Source organism: Microtus oregoni, unplaced genomic scaffold (genome assembly GCF_018167655.1).
Source record: "Microtus oregoni isolate MIOR12 unplaced genomic scaffold, Mior012 000119F_ref0000445, whole genome shotgun sequence".
NCBI classification, from domain to species: Eukaryota; Metazoa; Chordata; class Mammalia; order Rodentia; family Cricetidae; genus Microtus; species Microtus oregoni.
This window is the reverse complement of record NW_024544748.1, coordinates 2,300,709-2,313,723: the sequence shown is the minus strand read 5'-3', so window position 1 is coordinate 2,313,723 and position 13,015 is coordinate 2,300,709. Positions and strand designations below refer to the sequence as shown.

Sequence of the window (13,015 nt, the reverse complement as noted above, 5' to 3'; positions counted from 1 at the left end):
ACTGGCTTTTCTTCCAAGGGACCTGACTTCCTAGCACACACACATCCTGACTCACAACCATCTATTAGGCTAGTCCCAGTTAAGCCATGCCCTCTTCTGGCATCTGTGGGTACTAGGCACATGCATGGTGCATACACACACACACACACACACACACACACACACACGCAAAACACCCATATACATAACTTTAAGATAAATAAATCTTGAAAAATTATACTTGTTAAGGAAAATCTCAAAGAAGTTACAAGTATTAAAAGGAAAGAAAAATGAAAGGCCTCATTATATTTTTTCCTTGCCCAGAGTCCTTTAAGTGATTATGTTTTTTATCTAAATATGTAGATCTAGGAAATGGAGGAGCCATGCCTAGTGAAAATAAGCATTCTCTACAGTGTGATACAATAATAATTACTGGGGAAGAGTTGGAAAATTCAGTTGCTAGTCCCAGCTAGTCCCTTGTATAATTGGAAAAGTCACTTGCCTGGTCCTCAATTTCTCCTAATTTCAAGTCAGTAAATTTGGGTTTTGAAATTATAGTATGCTAAGGACCAACCTGATAAAACTCGCTGATGTCTCAGACATTTTTACTGTGTGTACACATGTATTTTTGGAAAGGCTTCTCCTTCACAGTAAATAAGTAATATCTGACTTGGGGTATAATTGAGAAATAGACATTACTCAATTGACAAGGTCTTTATTATTTTAAAGGTTGGGTGTTTTCATTTATTCTGCTATTCTTGTACCATCTTGTTATTCTGTGAGCAAGTAGTATTTCATCCATATTTAACTTCTGTTCAAAGCCAGAGTTATCAGTGGTATAGCTCCAAGTCCAAGGTGTAGTGTTCTCTTGGTCCCTGGAGTAGGTAGCTTTGTCAGAGAAATGAACTGATAGTAATTGTGGTTACAGTTTTCTCTTACTGCCAGGCAGAAATAAGATAGGTACTATCCATCAAGCCTCTGAGCCTTGTAACTTAAATAGTTCTATTTGAATGTTCCCCTGTGAAAATATTAGAGACTGAATGTGGTGATTGAGGCCTGTAATCCCAGTACCCAAGAGGCCAAGGCAAGAAGATCATGAGTTTGAGCCCAATTCACGACGTATAGCAAAACTCTTACCTCCAAAAAAAAAAATCTGAGTATAGTGATTCATGTTTGTAATCCCAGTACGTGTGAAGTAGAGGCAAGAAATTAGGAGCTCAAAGCCAGTCTGAGACCCTGTCTCATGAAAACAAAACAAAATATATAAATTAAAAACCGAGTGTTACCTGGTTTATTTCTTTTATGCTTGGGGTAGTCATGGGAGTATCTTTTTGTAGATGAGTTTATAAAGACAGGCACATCTCTTTGTCCACTAGTCCTGGTAACTGCTGTGGAGTTTGAAAAATTGATGATAAGCCTGTTTAGTGGTCCACAGGCCAGCAACTGAGATTTGGATGGAAGATTTCTATACCAGACAGTACCTTTCATAACTGGGTTCTACCAGGAAATTTTCTTGAAATTCTCTTTGTATGGTCCTTTAAAAACTTGCTCACTTCAACAAAGCACATGCTGCAGGTCAAAATGAATTATAGCTATAGCTTTAAAAAGTCAGGTTTGCTACAGTAGCAAGTTAAAGGTTGTTTATATGAGATTAAATATCACATTATATGGAATTAGTATCAGTGTTTGCTGTTGTACAGGAAAAGGGTTAGGGCTTTATCTTTCATCTTGAGTTATTTAACATACATTTGACTTCCTACCTGTTTTGGATCCTATTTCTAGGTATGGCTAAATATGTGAAGACAGTTTTTTGCAAGTGTGGGATTTGTCTATGCTTAAACTTATGCACGAGTTAAGCATTGCTTGATGTAAATTAGCTGCTTTTATGTGCCATATGCCCCACCACCATTCATTTGATCAGTAATTTGTTCTCTAGAAAGTATATCCAAGGAGAACTTGTTAACATCTTTGCAAAATCATTTGTAAATAAATTAAGTTTTCTTTTATATCCATGTTTTCATGTATGATTTTTAACAACTTGTGGATATTTTCAAGTTTGTTCATTTTTCTACTACCAAGTACTGGGATTACAGTCATGTACCACATTTAGGTTTGGTAGGTTTTTGAGTCAGGGTCATACACTGAATAATCCTTGAACTTGTGATCCTTCCGCCATGACCTAAAGAGTGACTGAGAGCTTGGTGGTGGTGGCACGTGCCTTTAATCTCAGCACTCAGGAGGCAGGGGCTGGTGGATCTGCCAGCCTGGCCTACAGAATGAGTTCCAGGTCAGCCAAACTACAAGAGAAACCTCCTATTGAAAAAAAAAGTGTGGCTGGGGTTACAGGTTTGTGTCACATTGCCTGACTAATGTTTTATTAGCAAAATTATCATGTTCATGACTGATTCATGTTAAACTCACACGCATCTCTCTTTTGTAATATACTCTCACAGTCATAATTACACAGAGCAGGATTTTATGTTTAAGCATTCAATTTTTAGTGTTCAAAGACAGACTTAGGGCTATAGAGGTGGCTCAGCAGTTAAGAACATATACCGTCCTGTAAGGGAGTTTGATTCCATCACATATGTCCATAGCTCACAACTGCCTGTAACTTAAGCTTCACAGGAATCCAATGCCACTAGCCTTCGAGGGCACTGTACTCAATACACAGACACACATTGGCAAGAATCACTTGGTAGGAAATAGTGCTTGCTTCCAAGCCTAATGGCCTGAATTTTGAGCCCCAGAACCCATAAGGTAGGAGAGAACAGTTTCAGCAAGTTGTCGTCTGACCTCCACTTGCATGCTATGGTGTATATTGTAGCATATATGTGTATCTACACACACACCACACAAATGCAAATAATAGTAAGCTCAGGACACCATTTTAAAAGACTTTGTTATAATTAATTGATAATGTATATCAATTTAAATTTGTAGATAGTCAGATGGGGTGGTACCTACCGGTAATCCTAGCACTTTGTAGATGGAGGCAGGAAAATCAAGAATTCAAAGTCATTCTTGGCTACATAACAAGTTAGAGATCAGTTCTCTCTTTTTAAAAAAAATCTCTAAATATTTTGAGTTATGAAATTCTGATATGCGGTCTATTTTCTAGGTAATATATAGTATACATTGGAAATATGAAAAGCAGTCGGTTTCTACTCTTAACAGTTTAGAACTATGAAGACATGATCCAGAGGGGAAATAATTATGATTTCACCCCCCAAAACAGGATACCATACTTGCAGAGCTTCTTCAGATACACAAAGAACACATTGTAGGATATCATGAACATGATTCTCTTTTGGACCACAAAGAAGAAGAAGAGCTGACTGAAGAAGAAAGAAAAGCAGCTTGGGCTGAATATGAAGCAGAAAAGAAGGTATTTTGTTCAGAATGCTCTTCTCATGGATCTGTGTGGGGAAAAGAAGAAGCTTAATTAGAGTGCCTGTGATTTGAGTCCATTTTCTGCATGTATGCCACAATGAAATTTTTTATTTTATATCATAATGATCTGCTTATAACTGATAATTCTTTTGGAACTAAGTGCAGTGTCTGTAGTCTCAGATACTTGAAAGACTGAGACAGGGGAATTATTTGAACTCAACAGTTAAAAATTGGTCTGGGCAACAAATTAGAAGTTTCTGCTTTTCTGTTAGTCATTGGACAGAGCAATGAAGAAGAGAGGGGTTGTCTTTGAAGGAAGACATTAATATAGTTGGTCCTCAGGTATAGGCTCCCCAGTTAGGAGTTTCAATTCATGGGGTTTGCCTATGCTTGGTAGTAAAGTAAGGAGAAGAAAGCAGTTTATAATTTAAAAAAAAACTCCATTTCTGTTTAGCCCTTCCTGAATTAAGAGCTGTACATTTAATGTCAATCTGTCAGCAACTTTATTTAGTAATTCTTGGCTGTTTTAAATAGCAGCCCACTTGAACAAAAATGAGACTGAGCATGGAAACCTTATCCTAATACCTGAATCCCTAACTCCTAACTCATTGTACCAAACTTCTTTAACATTAATATGATGTTAGGAGTCTCATCAGAATTCACAGAGTTCTCTCGGTCTGTGGGAATAACCAGAAAAAAAGAATATACCTTTATGGGTTAAACCTTTCCATGTAATAAGATCTTAGTTTCGGGTAAAAAGGGTGTTTTGTTTATGTGTGGAAGAGTGTTAATAATTTCCTAGATCTGAGAAAGTAGATTCTTTACTAAACCAGTAGGTGATGTAGAATTTCAAGTTTTTAATCACAATGTGAAAAGTGCATAACTTTTTTTTTTTTGGTTTGATTTTTTAGGGACTGACCATGCGTTTCAACATACCAACTGGGACCAATTTACCCCCTGTCACTTTCAGCTCTCAGACTCCTTATATTCCTTTTAATTTGGGAGCCCTGTCAGCAATGAGTAATCAACAGCTGGAGGTGAGTTTTGAAAGACAAAAGTAGTTAACAGGAATTAAAGGCAGTGCCAGCTGCCGTGTTGCCGGCTCCCACTGCAGCACTATCACATTCTCTGAAAGATTACTCTGAATAGACCAAGAAAGTTTTCGTTTATTTGTTGACCTTTTTTACCAACCTAATATAGTAAAATGGAGTTTGTACAGAGCACAAAGGAATCAATCCTTGAATTAATGTAGTTTGAATTATTTTAATTAAGGAACAATAGGGCAGCTGAACGGCTAGGGAAATAGCACTTTGATCAATTATAAAATACCTGGAACAAACAAAGTACTTAATGTTTGAAAGTAGGTTAAATGCATACATGAGTTTACAAGCAATGTAGGGTGCCATTAGGTATATACTACTGTCCATCGTTATGACATTTGTGATTTAAAGCTAGAATAAAATATTAATTAAATGAGACAAGTCAGTTATACCAACAGTTTAATTATTTAACTGAATCTGGTTTTGTTTTTAAAATTTACTTAATGGGTTTATTTAAGTTAATTGGTTCAATAAACCCCAAATTTGCATCTTCTTAAAATGTCTCTTGCATCATTGAGTTTTTTTGTTTTTTGAGACAAGGTCTCTTTGTGTAGCCCTGGCTCTCCTGGAATTCACCATGTAGACCAGGCTTTCCTTGAACTCACAGAGATCCACCTCCCTCTGCATCATTGAGTTTTACTTCACTTTAGATGCTGAGTTTTGTTGCTCTCTTTAATTGTTTAGGTTTTAAATCAAGTGCTATAAATTGACAAGAAGAATGGTTCGTGTACTTTAGGACTCTGCTGTCTTTCTACCCTATATAGCTTATTTCTTACATCCTTCTAGGACCTTATTAATCAAGGAAGAGAAAAAGTTGTAGAAGCAACGAACAGTGTGACAGCAGTGAGGATCCAGCCTCTTGAAGATATCATTTCAACTGTAGTAAGTAACTGACAGTTGACTTACGTCAGCCTCCGCACATCATTTGTTTTAACGTTTGTTAACTTCTCTACTTTCTGGGAAGCGGAATCATGTAATCTTTATAATTTGATTAGAAATAGTGATGTACCAATAAGCTGATAACAGTCTTAGACTGTAATTCATCCATTTTGCATAAATGCTGACAGAAATAGATAGAATATAAGAATTGAGACATCAAGCATAGGAATGTGTGCATTGTTTGTATAATCACGTCTTAAATGTACCATTTATACAGATTAATTCCAAACAATTCTTTATTCCAGAGGAAGCCAACACACATATAATAGTGGACAACTTAGTACCCTGTTTGCCTAACCTTGGTTTCTTTAGAAATGAGTAAAGAAAGGGGAACAAGGGTTAAAAAATTCTGACTGTATTTAAGTACCTTAATAATTTCCCCTCTGTTGTACAGTTATGAGGAGTAAATGGAAATGTCTTTCTTTTAGTGGAAAGAAAACATGAATCTCTCTGAGGCCCAAGTACAGGCATTAGCATTAAGTAGACAAGCCAGCCAGGAGCTTGACGTGAAACGAAGAGAGGCAATCTACAACGATGTATTGACAAAACAACAGATGGTAAGAACTTTGTCTCTAGGCTCTGTTGGATTGTCTTCAGTTTCTAATGAGTTGATATGACTGTAATAACCATACAGGATGAATGGTCATTGATTATTCTCAAGTTTTGCTGGAAAAAAAAAAACACAACTAGTGATACTAAGATATTTGGCCGAAAGAGCGGCCCCACAATCCTGTATGTTTTTATGGAATCTATTTCTTTAATTTTATTAAAGAGCAGCCCCACAATCAGTTCTCCTGTATGTTTTTATGGAATCTATTTCTTTAATTTTATTTTTTTTTATCTATTTTGGACATTTAGAATTGTCTCAAGACTTTTGCTTCTATCATTTTCTAAAATCTTCTAAAAGTATAAATTTCAGTATATTTGTTTGGAAAATGGAAGTGGTGTCCTGAATGTTGTATAAACTCCTGCTTATCCTGAATCTTCCAAAAGATACCATATTTCATGATCCTTGATCATCTTTCCCAGCACCATCTTGACACCAGGGAATCAATCTCTCTGGCATGAGTTTTACTTAGAAAGCACTGTGGAATTGTACTTTTAAATTAGCTTAGGGAATTTGAGACCTTCAGGTAGGAATTATTCCTGCCACAAATGCTTTTCCCCTTGGTGTCCATCACTGAAATGTTTGTCTGTCATCATGTAAAATATTTAAGAGAATGACAAAGAAAGGGGAGTTGACAAAAAGTTCTGTAACTAATACTTGAGACTAATCAGTGCAGGACTGCAATACAATAGTCAAGTCATTAAGAGAATTTAGTCCTAAATGCTGTTACTAACTGGTTTCTACAGTAATGGTCTTCTGAATACCATCAAATTAATAACGGTGATAACAATAATGTGTTTTCCTTTTGGTATGGTACTCCCTTAACAAATTGATTTTAACTCAAAACTTGATACTTGCGTCTTTGAGGCGGGACATACACTTGTGTATATATACAGTTCCCTTTTCTCTCTCCAGTTAATCAGCTGTGTTCAGCGAATACTTATGAACAGAAGGCTCCAGCAGCAGTACAATCAGCAGCAACAACAACAAATGACTTATCAGCAAGCAACTCTGAGTCACCTCATGATGCCAAAGCCTCCAAGTTTAATCATGACTCCTTCTAACTACCAGCAGATTGATATGAGAGGAATGTATCAGTCAGTGGCTGGTGGTATGCAGCCACCACCCTTACAACGTGCACCACCCCCAATGAGAAGCAAAAATCCAGGACCTTCCCCAGGGAAATCTATGTGATTTTGCACTAAAAGTTTAAAGGATTATTAAAATCATAGAAAGATCTTTTATTTTTTTTAGGAATCAATGACTTAACAGAACTCAACTGTATAAATAGTTTGGACCCCTTAAATGCCAATCTTCCATATTAGTTTTAAATTTTTTTAAATAGGGCATACCATTTCTCTCTGACATTTGTCAGTGATATTGCCTACAATCTTCTTACACGCATTGAGTACAGAAGATATTTCAAATTGTTTTCAGTGAAAACAAATCCTTCCATAACAGTAACAGCTCCACAGATTTCCTCTCTAAATTTTTATGCCTGCTTTTAGCAACCATAAAATTGTCATAAAATTAACGAATTTAGAAATGAATAAAGATTTATATATTCGCTCTTTACATATAAAAACACACAGCTGAGTTCTTAGAGTTGATTCCTCAAGTTATAAAAATACTTTTATACTTAATCCATTTCTTGATTAGAGTGATTGAAATGGTCTTAATGTTCTTTTGACTGAAGTCTGAAACTGGGCTCCTGCTATATTGTCTCTGTGATTAAAAGTTAGATCTAAGGATTATTTTACACAGAGAAGCGTGTGCAATATTCTTAAGTACTACTACTCTAAAGTTGGAGGAGCTTTGCAGTTATCTTAACATTGTATAAACAGCCTTAAGTACAGTCAAATACAAGGAAATTCCTTTTTCTTATTTAGTCTTTCTGCCATTTTTATTTTCAGTTGTATGTGCTGAAATAATTACTGGTAAGATTTCAGGGTTGTGGATTATCTTCTGCACATGAGTTTCCTGTCTCTTGGCACTAATGGAAACATACCTGTCAGCCATGGTGCCAGTGCTGGTGCTTCATCCTGTTGCTGGCAGTGGGATGCAAACTAAGAAAATCAAGTTAGAGCATTTGAAGAGCTTAGCACCAAAGTTGTGGTTTTAGGCTCACACCCTGTTTTATAAACAACATCAAAATGGCAGAATCGTTGCTGACTTTAAGTTCACATGAGGAATGTGCTTTAACAGTCTCCAGTACTGTCAGTATTGTGAAATATTCCTCTTAAAGATTAGAATCACTAGTTTCTATGCTCTCCTTTTCGCTCATCACCGCGTTCCTTTTTCCCGGTTCTTTTACATTTTAGTAAATTGATTTTCAGTTTGATTTTTTTTCCTGTTTTGATCTCTGGGGTGATTTTTTTTTTTTTTAATTCACCCAATTCATGAATGTTTTTTACTAGAAAATCATATTAATTCTTTTTCTAGATCCATATTTATGAAATGTGACCTATAATTTTACTCATGTTCAATTTGATTGCTTGAGCTTATTCAATAAAAACATTGTGTTTGACTATGGAAGTCAACTCATCATAGCAATATTTATGAAATGATATAACAAGTAGTAGAATAGCTGAAGAAAAGCTGGGTGGAGTATTTGTTCTAGGCATCTTTGGACTTAATCGAATTGAACATGAGTTAAACATTGAGCTAAAATTGAACATGGTTTTATTGTTTGAATAATAAAAGATTTCCATTTTTATCTTGGAAAAAATAGTGGCTGAAACATTCGCACACACTCTGTTAATAATGGAGAATATGTGAGGTTTGGTGGCTCCACCTTTCCGTGATAAAACACACTAATGAACTTTATGTATTTAGATACTGTCCCAGCCATTTAATTGAGTTCATTTAATGGGGGGGGGTCAGATGTGTGTGTACTTTGGAAGAAATAAAAGAAGCAAGATTTATGAGATAAATATTTGAAAGCAGTATGCTCTGGCCAACTGTTACCAGAATACTTTAAAACTGATTTACTAGACCTGGGAATTTTCAACATGGTCTAATTATTTACTCAAAGACATAGATGTGAAAATTTTAGGCAACCTTCTAATCTGTTTTCACAGTGAATGAAGTTATAGCTTGAATAGTAATTAGAAGGACTAATTGGAAATCAGAGAGTTTGAAATATGTCTTGGACCACTTTGCATACACTCTTCTCACTTGACATTTTAGCAACATGATATATGTACTTTGAGTATAACATCAACTTTTAACAAATATTTAAAGACAAATATCACATAAGATACTAAAAGCTCATTTTTATATTTGTTTTAGATGTTTTAAATAGTTGCAATGGCTTAAAATGACGATTTTGAAAATGTTGCTTGTAATACAGTTTTGCCTGCTAAATTCTCTACATTTTGTAACCTGTTTTATTTCTTTGGGTGTAAAGCGTTTTGGCCTAGAATTGTGATATTGTATATGTTTTGTCCCAGTTGTATAGTAATGTTTCAGTCCATCATCCAGCTTTGGCTGCTGAAATCATACAGCTGTGAAGACTTGCCTTGGTTTCTGTTAGACTGCTTTTCAGTTCTGTATTGAGTATCTTAAGTACTGTAGAAAAGATGTCACTTCTTCCTTTAAGGCTGTTTTGTAATATATATATAAGGACTGGAATTGTGTTTTTAAAGAAAAGCATTCAAGTATGACAATATACTATCTGTGTTTTCACCATTCAAAGTGCTGTTTAGTAGTTGAAACTTAAACGATTTAATGTCATTTAATAAAGTGACCAAAATGTGTTGTGCTCTTTATTGCATTTTCACAGCTTTGAAAAAAATCTGTGCACATATTGTTTCATAGAAAATGTATAGCTTTTGATGTCCTGTTTAATGGTGGTTCTTTTGCACATTTAGTTGTTTACTATTTGAGAGGTCAAGAAGTTTGGTTTTTGAATCTGTTATATACTAAATTCTGTAAAAGGAGATCTCTAACCTCAAAAAGAATTTACATACCAGGAAGCCTGTGTGTGTTGTTTGCATTTTGCTTGTCTCTGTGTAATCCAGTACCATTCTTTGCTTCCTACATCTGTGCCATTCATTTAAGTCAGACAGGGCCACTCCCCACCCATGTTTTGGGTGGTTACTGCCCAGAAGTCCAATCGGATGCATGGAAGTCATAGTACCTGGCCCTAAAAGAACTGCAAGTTTGTAGACGGCTTGAGCATTCCCCACCCCATCCCTTTTTTTGCATGAATTCAGTTTCTTCCAGACAAAACTTTGAAATCAATTAATTACATGACCTAGTAACCAGGAATTCTTTGGAAGAACGTACCACATGTTTGTGATTCTTCAAGTAAAATAGGTTAGTTATTTTACATGTTTGTTTCATTCAGAGTTATATTCAGGCCATTACCAATCTAGTATCAGCAGACATGTTTTAAGTGACTTTTGAGTGTCTCAAAGTCAAATCTATCTTTAGAGAAATAAATACACCATTGTCCCTCCACCCTCTTAGTCTGTAACTGAGCCCATCCCAGAAGTTACCAGGTTACAGAAATACTTTTATCTGTGGTTGTGTGTACATGCACAGGCACGCTCACACACAGACGCACACATATTTAAGAGTGATCTAAAAATTCTAAAATGCTATGCTTATTATCTGCCAAGGAATTAAACTCAGTATCACTAGTGTTGGATCTAAGAACCTCAAGAGTGTTCGTCACTGGGGTATGCTCTGCCACAATATTCTCAGTATACATAAAACCCTCTTAAAAATTCCCTGCCTGTCGCTCTAGTCCTCAGTTAAGGGAGTCACCCTAGAGAGGGTGATTGTGTGTTAGTGACCAGTACATAACATTTGTCAAGAAAATGGAAGCCTCTATTAAGAATACAAACTTAATTCTCAGGGCATATCACAATCTGCTCAGCAAGGCGACGCTTTACATTGTCCTGGACATTGTGCATGTACTGCCCTTCTCTGGCAGAGGATCCAGGCGAGGGTGGGAGCTTGGCTGTCATCTCTGAGGGATCAGATGACTACTAAGAGTCCTTTACCTGTTCCTGTGTGCCCAGCTCCATCCCTGTATCCTCATATTAAATAGGTGTTGGCTTTCAACAACGGTGAAGAGAGATGGCTTATCAGATAGATGATGGGCTTTGTTTTGGGTATATGAGGAGAAAGTGTAGTATTGAAAGAAAGGGAACAAAGGTCAGTAGGGATGGAGAAAGACCTTGGAATTCTGAATGAGTAATTTAATATAGAGGATAACTAGGGTTTGTAAGGCAGGCAATGTGTTCAAAGTAGCAGGTAAAGATGGAGCTTTAGGGTGGGGTAATTTGAATGGGTTAGAATGTAAAGTGAAGAAAGATTGGGGACTAGAAGACAGATAATGAGTCCTGGTATTCAGTGACCAGACTACAGATACTTTGAAGAACAAAGGAACCCAGCATTAAGAGATTGTATTGAAGATTTAGACGGTGTTTGTAAGAAAAACCTGCTATTTCCTCTTACCTGTGCCCCCAAGAGACCAAATGTCAGGATTCCATTTTTCATTTACTGTTTGATTATTTTTTCAAAATGATATATCCATTAGTGACATTTTTGTTCTGCAGAAAGTAATGTTTTCTCAAGCCAATTCTCTTGTTGTTTGGATACAGGTCTTCCTGGCTGGCCTCAAAACAGTAAGGGTTTTCAAGTGGGAGCCACTATGCCCTGCATCAAGCCTGATCTATTACTTTATTCATTTAAAGTGGTAGTGTCTCTTGGCAAGGTCTTATTTATAAGATCCCCTAAAGGTTTTCAAAGTGCTTTGCTGTTATGTGTTAACCTGTATAATATCTATGAGAGTTGTGAGGGAAATTACATTCTTTTAATAACAGTAAAAATGAGACCAAAGTCAAAGCCATAGCATATAAGCACAAGATAGATTCTAGTTAGTCTTTTGAGTCTTTCATGTCTCATTTGGAAGGGGTGGGGCAATAATACTTGCAAGAAGACAAGAGACTGTACCTAGTGATTCCCAAGTTCCTTTTAGCTTCCAGAGTTAAGAGTCTGAGCAAAGCACCGTGAAGCCAAAAAGGCTATGTGTTTTCTAAGGTTACAGGGTGAGTTTGAGAACAGCGGTAGGCATCCTTTTCCCTTTGGCTAACCCTCTCCCCCACTAAGCTATACCTTTTCTTTTCCTCCAGTTTAGAAAAATGAGAGGTCTGACAGGCATTTTAATGACAAAGCAGATAAGTCACGTTGTAATTGGCTCTAATTACCGCTTCCACTAGCTATAACCTCCTTTATCTTTTGCCCAGAGGCACTCCCAGAGCTGTGTGGCTCTTACTGCCTCTGGAACTCATTGCTGAAAATGGAAAAAACATGTTTCCAAGGAGGCTCTTTCTTAGATCCTAACTGCGTGGTTGGAATGAGTGTGAGAAAACATCAAGGTAAATACAAACCGGCATTTTCGAAGCCAGCTTCTAAAGCAAACAATTGGTGATTTCCCATTCCGTTGTTCACAACTGAAAACAAAACAAAAACCAGCTTAGAGCGATCCCTAAATGGTCCTGTCTGGATGAAGTTTATGGTGAGCCAGAGGAGGTGACATTTACATTGACACAGGATGTGTCATCTTTTGCCGTATAGGTTTATAGTCCAATCGTGACAAACATGAAGCAAACTAATAGAAGAGTGAAATAGTGATCTTTTTTTTTTCTTTCTGTAGCTGTTTGTCCCCGCATGCCAGCAGGAAAGCAAGTAGAAGCCTGTGAATAAATCTCAATGAAAACAAAACCAAACTTAAGAAAAGGAGGCGGGAACTGGGCTTTAGAGCCATCAGAGGTCTTGTTAGTTCATCCCGGCCCTCAGCTTTGCAACAATACAGCTAGGAGAGGTTGGGCTTCAAAGCCTTTAGTGAAGCAGGGCATCTTGGAGTGTGTCCTATTCAGCAAAGGAAACAATTTACTCTATTTGTAGGGTTCCCACACTCTTTTCCCACCTCCTAGATGCACAAATCAAGTGCGGGCCTCCAATTCTTACCCTTTTCTTCTCC

At 36.7% G+C, this 13,015-nt stretch overlaps 1 protein-coding gene across 1 annotated transcript in view; it reads left to right on the top strand.

Moving 5' to 3' along the window:
- The window catches only part of LOC121444278 (transcriptional regulator ATRX-like), a 143,172-nt gene extending 133,396 nt beyond the window's left edge, over positions 1–9,776 (top strand). The window contains exons 32-36 of the mRNA XM_041646103.1: positions 3,218–3,367; positions 4,284–4,409; positions 5,259–5,354; positions 5,840–5,968; positions 6,934–9,776. Of these exons, the coding sequence (XP_041502037.1) occupies positions 3,218–3,367; positions 4,284–4,409; positions 5,259–5,354; positions 5,840–5,968; positions 6,934–7,212 (780 nt within the window). The 3' untranslated portion in view covers positions 7,213–9,776. The remainder of the gene's footprint in view (positions 1–3,217; positions 3,368–4,283; positions 4,410–5,258; positions 5,355–5,839; positions 5,969–6,933) is intronic.
- The last annotated feature ends 3,239 nt before the right edge of the window (positions 9,777–13,015 follow it).